Source organism: Cibotium barometz, chromosome 48, assembly GCF_041138505.1.
Source record: "Cibotium barometz isolate CiBa-2024 chromosome 48, ASM4113850v1, whole genome shotgun sequence".
Lineage (NCBI taxonomy): Eukaryota > Viridiplantae > Streptophyta > Polypodiopsida > Cyatheales > Cibotiaceae > Cibotium > Cibotium barometz.
The window spans coordinates 13,149,278-13,156,825 of NC_141093.1; the positions used below are offsets into that span (position 1 = coordinate 13,149,278).

The following is a 7,548-nucleotide window of genomic DNA, read 5'->3' on the forward strand; positions in this document are numbered from 1 at the left end:
TATACCATGAGCTTCTTCACCCCAACCATCATGGCTTCAATACCTCTGTTAGGAGTGTAGTGTACTTCTTTTGTCCTTTACATGTTGAGGGATCTGCTCTCACAGAGCTCTCCTCAAGAACCTCCTTGAGACAAGCCATCCAAAATGGCTTCCATGAGCTTACTATATTGAGCTCTCAAATCTGCATGCTCTCCCATTGCTACTTTGCCTCTCCAAGACCTCCAAGTTGAGGTCTTCCATGACCATTGACATGGCCTTCATGGCCTCCAAATCAGCATGCTTTTCCTTCAATGCATGCATCCATTCAAGGGTGCTTCTTCACATGGTCTCTCAAATGAAACCATAGGTGCATAAACATGTGGAAACTGCCAAGGTTTCCATCCCCTTCTTTGCTCTCCTTCATTGAGCAAACATTCATAGGTGCATCCTCTTCTTGATGCACACACATGTGAACTCCATTAAGTTCACCATCTCACTTGCCATTATCTTGACAAGCATGCACCTCCACACAAGATTCACGGGATACACAAATCCCATACATAGCAACCCTTCATAGAGCATTCTTCCATGCTCAAACACAAAACTTTGAGGTAAAACTTCACAAAACCAACCTTCTTGAGGCATAATCAGCAGCATATCTTCTCTTGGCAGCTTCTCCTTGACGATGATGAAGACTCCATAGCCTTCATAATGCTGAAATCTCCATTTTCAGCTTCCTTGATGATGAGCAAACTCTCCATGTTGCAAATCTCCATTTGCAACTCTCTTGGGCAGCTTCTATGCAACCTTCTTGTTGCAAATCTCCTCTGAAACTTGAGAATGGTAGCTCCAAATCTCTCTCAAATCCTCACCAATGCAAATCCAAATGATAATATGAGTGTGCATGATTTTTTTTTCACAATAAGTCGAAAATAATGCTTAATCAAAGAAACTCACAACCAAGCTAATATACATAATAAACACCATGACCAAGAGCCCATTTGGCTCTGATACCATGTTAAGATTCTAGAAATGGGATTGATCATGGTGAAGGACATAGATTAAGCATAAGATTAAGGTGGATTAAACCACACTAAAAACTCCATGAGAGAGAGAGGGAGATTGCACACTCAACACTATTCCCTTGTATTTGCATATCACAATGAACCATACAATGATATAGGCTTTCTAGCCTTATCCCACTTTACACATCATCATCCATGTGGCAACTCCTTTTCTACTCTTTTGGTCAATACTCACACACCATACAATATTACATGTGGCATTCCATCTCACCACAATATCTTGCACTTCTAGAGTGCTTTCCCACATACACACAACACCGCGATTATATCTCTCAACAATGGCAAGGTTGCCGATGGAAATATTACTCCCATGGATTACCGATTGAGTTGATGGAATGTGAGATTTACTCATTGGAGGCATCACATAGTTGGGGTAAGCAACTTTTTATTTTAAAAGCATTCAGCATCATTTAATGATCAATGTAAAGTAATTATTATTATTTCACTTGTATAGGAGTTTGACAACAAATCCTGTGAACCAACCTAGTGGAGCCAAAGCATGGTGATTGGCTGGGGCGAAGCATTCAAGGACACATTAACCTTGTCACACGATGTTGTAGTGATCGTTCTCGCAAATGCACTCTTGTAGAGCACGAAGAAGCATGCATTCGGAGAGGAAAAGCACCTTGGCTTGGATCCTAGCATTGCAAAGCTCATTGAGAGGAACGTGATCACCACTGCTATTGCATTTCCCAATCCAACAACTATAAGCAAATTGGTCAAAGAAATAGTTCAACAAAAACATTGCCTAGTAACCATCACAATAGAAGATGATAACAACTCTACTAGGCTAGAGTTCCTGAGAGAGAATCACCTCAAAATGTTTGTGGTCGACCTCTATGGTTCAACCATCAAGATAATGAGGAGGAAAATCAACCTATTGACTTGGAACAAGGCATCCAAAAGGGTTAGAGGGATTGAGATTCATGATACCATGTGGGCAGTCTAATGCACATGTACTAGCAACATGGTTGCATTCCAAGCGTGGTTAGGGGGACAAACGGGTAAGTGCAAGAAACCCATCAAGTAGTCAAGCAAAGGAGTTCCAAAACCAAGCTGCTTTCTATAGCTTTTTCGAGAATAGATTGTGAGAATGGAGTGGTGGGCACGATGGAGGTAGTTCATGTGGTTTTGCAACACTAGTGTAGACCACACATGGAGAATCTACACAATAACAAATGCTCCACCAAGATCGCCATCCATGTGACCTGTGTACTAAAGGGAAATAATCTAATCTAGACAGAGGTAGAGGTGCACTAGAGAGGGAGGATTCATATTGGAGTTGGAAGATAGTGAAAGGGAGCAAGATGGTAGACATGCGCAAACATCAAGGTATAGGAGCGGGATGTTAGTGCTACAACAAAGAGCATTGACCACGCCTTGGTTGAAAGGGTGACTAAGAAACTGGAGCATGAGATCTTTGTAATGGAAACACGTTTTGCCATTGAAGGTGAAAGATATGATGTCACTATTGCAAAACACTCCAATTCCACTTGCTAAAACTTTGAGATTAGGGTAGTTGGCGGACGTGCATTTGTAGCATGTAAGCACATGTACTTTGTGTACCTTCAAATCTTGGGCTTGGATGCATTTTCTAGCCGTAGGTCAAACAACGTTTACATCTAATAGGTATTTTGTATGTCAATTATTTTAATGCTAGACCCGCAAAGAAAATTACAATCAAATTTTGAGAATACACATTTACATCAAATTACTTGGAGCTAGAGAGAGAGAGAGAGAGAGAGAGAGAGAGAGAGAGAGAGAGGAGTTTTTTTTAAAGGACGATACAAATTATAAGGACACTATATATAATTTTCTTCGTACAAAGAATGAATTAATTGAACTTTAACCATTATATAGTTGCATGGCAAAAATGACAATATTTAATTTTTTGTTTTTTGGATGTTTAATAGGACACTTTTTCATCCATGTTTTGTAGAATAATATAAGTTTTGGAATATCAAGGATGGTATAAATAAAACATAAAGTGAATGTAAATCCTTGTGTAGAGGCGGACTGACTCTATTTATAATGCTTTAAAGATTTTAATGTTTTGTAGTGTGGAGTTATACATGGTAAGAACTCTTTATACATACTCTTTCCACCAAAAAATAACTTTTTAGCAAGCATAGCTATTAATATAGCTCACATTTATGAGCCTTATGAGTGGTTAGACTTTTGATTCCAAACATGTGCAAGCTAGCATATGGATGTTCAGCATTATAATCTTTTGGTTGCTTATAACAAAGTCTTTGTGTATTATCTTTCTATCATTGGTTGAAAAATGTTTTTTTTCAAGCATTTCCCCCTCACTATGTCCTGCTAGAGGCTAAGGGCCTTCATTTCTTTAATTTTCACCTTTAAAAAAAAAACTTCAAAGGAATCCTTGAGAAGGCTTTTAATTATTATGTGGCACAAAAAGGGACGACTCATAATGTGAACAAGTTCAAGTAAGTGGGGGAGATTTGACCCATTTTGGTGTCGTGCATGTTCTTCTCCTTGTTTGTGTATTCTAGCAAGTTGGATATATTTTCATGCTATGGTTTTGATCAAGCAATTAGAGAGAGAGAGAGAGAGAGAGAGAGAGAGAGAGAGAGAGATTATTTTAAATATTTTTGTGTAAGAGGACCACCACCCTCTCATGAATGTACTCTTGTAGAGTACTAAGAAGAATGTATTCCAAGAGAGCAAGCAACTTCTCTTGGATCCAAGCATTGTAAAGCTCATTGAGAGGAATGCGATCACCACTACTACTGCATCTCCCAATCCAATAGCCCACAAGCAAATTGGTCAAAGAAATAGTTCAACAGAAACGTTGCCTTTTTTGTTGCCTAGTAACCATCATAATAAAAGATGATAATAGCTCCTAGGCTAGAGTACGTGACAGAGAGAATCAACCTCAAAATGTTTGTGGGTCGACCTCTACAGTTCAACCATCAAGATAACAGGGAGGAAAATCAACGTATTGACTTGGAACAATGTATCCAAAGGGTCAGAAAAGATGATAATAACTCCTAGGCCAGAGTACGTGACAGAGAATTAACCTCAAAATGTTTGAGGGTCGACCTCTACAGTTCAACCATCAAGATAACAGGGAGGAAAATCAACCTATTGACTTGGAACAAGGTATCCAAAGGGTCAGAGAGATTGAGATTCATGATACCATGTGGGTAGTCCAACGCACATGTCTTAACAGCAGGGTTGCATGCAAAGCATGGTTAGGGGATCAAATGGGTAAGTGCAAGAAACCCATCAAGCAATCAAGCAAAGAAGTTCCCACACTGAGCTGCTTTCTATGGCTTTCGAGAATGGATTGTGAGAATGGAGTGTGGACAACAGAGGCAAATCATGTGGTTTTGCAACACTAGCGTAGACCACACATGGAGAATCTGCATAATAAAAAATGCTCCAGTGAGATCAGCGTCCGTGTGACTAGTAATAAAGGGAACTAATCTAATGGAGATAGAGGTAGAGCCACACTAGAGAGGGCATGATTCATGTTGGAGTTGGAAGCTAGTGCAAGGGAGCAAGATGCTAGTGGACAGGCACAAACATCAAGGTATAGGAGCAGGGTGTCAGTGGGCTGCAACAAAGAGGATTGACCACGCCTCGTCATACTCGTGCATCATTATGGTTGAAACAGTGATTAAGAAACTGGAGCATGAGATCATTGTAATGGAAATAAGTATTTTGCCATTAAAGGTGAAAGATATGATGCCACTATTGCAAAACACCCCAGTTGCACTTGCCACCAAGACTTGCACATTAGGGCAGTTGGGAGACGTGCATTCATAGCATGCAAGCACATGTACTTCGTGTATCTTCAAATCTTCAGCATGAATAATTTTTTTAGTTGTAGGTCAAACAATGTTTACATCTACTAGGTCTTTTGTATGTCCATTATTGTAAAGGTAGGCCTACGCCCAAAATTACAATTAAATCATCAAATTACTTGAAACAAGATGAAGAAGAGGTTTTAGTGTCAATGAGAAGCTTGGCTAGGTTCAGAAAGCACCTCAGCCAGGATAAGGTTGTCATTGCCGGGCCGACCCGTTCCTCCGATCTTCCTAGGTGTAAACTCCTTGGGTTCTAGATGTTGTTTTTGTTCTTCTTCTTCAAAGTGGTGAAGCTGAAAGATGATCTGGCTCCCTGCTCATCAATTGGCCCCAACCTGAAGAAATCATACCTGAGAAAGAGTTCTGCTACAAGCAAGCGAGCCATGAGATTGACAAAGTCCTTCCCCGCGCATTGCTTGTTGCTGAGTGTGGGCTCTTCACTCTCAGGCCCATTGGACCAAGTTAAGCTATGTAGAAGCTTTTTGCCTTCTGGGCCCATGAATCTCTTGGGCTGGAATGAATGGGGTGCTGTAAACACCTTGGGGTCCCTCATGGCTATCTTCTGGTAACCCCCTAGGAGCTCGCCCTTCCTTACTTTGTATGATGCATCATGTGATTCTACCACCATGTCTTCTTTCACCCGCCCGTACTGAAATGGCACAGGCGGATCCATCCTCAGCACTTCATAGACTGTTGCATGAACCAATTCCATGCTTTGTAGAGCTCTCATGGTGATCACTTCCTCATCTCCCACTGCAGATCTCACCTCTGCTGCTAGCTCTCTCTGCAAGCTCAGCCCAGCTGTCGCAATGCGCTTGATAATTGACGGCAAGAGGAGCTGCAAGCCCCCCCATGTGTTGAAGCAGACGAAGAAGAGCAGGTTATGGCAGGCTTCTTCTCTGTCGAGGCTGAACTTCTGCTCTGCCATGTCTAGCACATGCTGGCCATGGACATGGAAGAACTGGTAGACCGTGTTGTACTGGTTAGAGACAAGGGGGAAGGGCAATGGGAAGACGTGAAGGAGGGCTTCGACAGGCTTGGGAAGGCCGAGGCTGGCCTGAGGGGCGAGTTGTGCAGCGATCCAGGCTTGGATCAATGACGGGCCTTGGTCTCCGAGGCTCGCGGTGCCCGGGGCAGTAGGATCTCTGTCTAGGATGGCTCTGAATAGGAAGTTCAAGGTGAAATTCTGGCAAACCCCTGCAAATTCAGCTTCCCCTTTCTCATCCAACTGCCTCTCCCATGCTGCGGCGGCTTCGTCGAAGGCGGTCCGGAACTCCGGCAGCCACTTTCTTCCATTGGACTTCAAGATCTCGAAGCAGAAATTTTTGAGGGGGGCATGCTTCTCCTCTGAGGGGTCAAGGTACGGCAGGACGCGAAAGCCTCCGGTGTAGTCAGTACTGGGCATGTAGGTGCCTGCAAAAACATCCTTCTTCTCCACTTTGGTGGTGTCAAAGAGGACCCTGATGCTCTTCTGATCCAGAAGCATTATGGTTCTGGAGTCCGGGAAGAGAGGGGGGCCAGGGGGCATGTTCACCCGGATGACTGTGCTGTTGTAGCGCTTCATCAAGCTAAGGAAGAACTCGTCTCTGCCTTGGATCACGAAGTAGTTGAGCCTGTCATGGGCAAGGCCTAGCAAAGGGGGGCCATAGGATCCCGGGACCTCTACAAGAGGAGGAGGAAGAGGAGGAGGGGCAGAATCGCTCGAAATTGCAGTAGCTTGAGGCCATGGTAGTCGCCGATGGGTGCAAACACTGGCAAAACCTGTTGTTTTACGCCCAATTGACGAGCAATGCTGCAGAAAAACTGTGTCGGGTCTGAGATGAAGAAGCTGCGAAGAAAGGTTTGAATGGAGGTGGGCTACAGAGGAGGATGCGTAATAAGCCATGTGCGTGTGTGTGTGTGTGTGAGAGAGAGAGAGAGAGAGAGAGAGGGTGTGTCTCTGTGTTGGGCGCCCGCGCGTAAGAGAGAGACAGAGAGGAGCGCGCGCCGCAGGCAACGAAGAGGAAGAGGAAGAGGGGACGGTCTATACAGCACGCCCTGAGAGGCGAGCGGGTCTGTGCATTTTTCTCGAAAGGAATAAGTCCGCTTTATGTCCACAAGGTTGGCCGCCATAGAATAAGTCCTCAAGGGTGTGTCACAAATTCGTGGTGGGCGGTCGCCCTTAGTCTCTAAGGTCCAAAAATTTCCATTAGTATAAAATGGTGTCCAACTTAGCATGGTCATCATTGGTCATTGGTGATCACATAGAAGCAGGTAGCATCAGGTAGCATTGAGACGAATCAAGCCCACTACCTTTCCGCCTTTGACTCTTTGAAGGGTCTCGCTTACGAGTCCAAACACCACCCTAGCAAGTTTAGAATTTTGGTCATTGCTGATCACATAGTACTTGGCATCATCGAGACGACATCAGCCCACTACCTTTTCTCTTTGACTCTTAAAGGGTCTAGCTCACGAGTCCAAACACGAGGAAAAAATCACCCTAGTAACAAGTTTAGAATTTGAGTCATCTCAACAAGCAACTTAAGTTCTTCGATGTAATCGGTGCATTCAAGTTTTTTGTTTCATAACATAAACATTAGAATGTTACAACATCTCAATGTCATGATTTTACACTACCATGGTTGAAACAACAAAAAATCTACGATCTT

General features: G+C 43.3%; 1 protein-coding gene across 1 annotated transcript; it reads right to left on the reverse strand.

Annotated features, from left to right (window-relative positions):
* Positions 1-4,884: 4,884 nt before the first annotated feature.
* LOC147610828 (allene oxide synthase CYP74A2-like) lies at positions 4,885-7,062 on the reverse strand. The gene has a single exon (XM_086785441.1). It carries the CDS (start codon positions 6,783-6,785, stop codon positions 5,154-5,156), a length of 1,632 nt encoding a protein of 543 aa, XP_086641567.1. The 5' UTR covers positions 6,786-7,062; the 3' UTR covers positions 4,885-5,153.
* Positions 7,063-7,548: the final 486 nt, after the last annotated feature.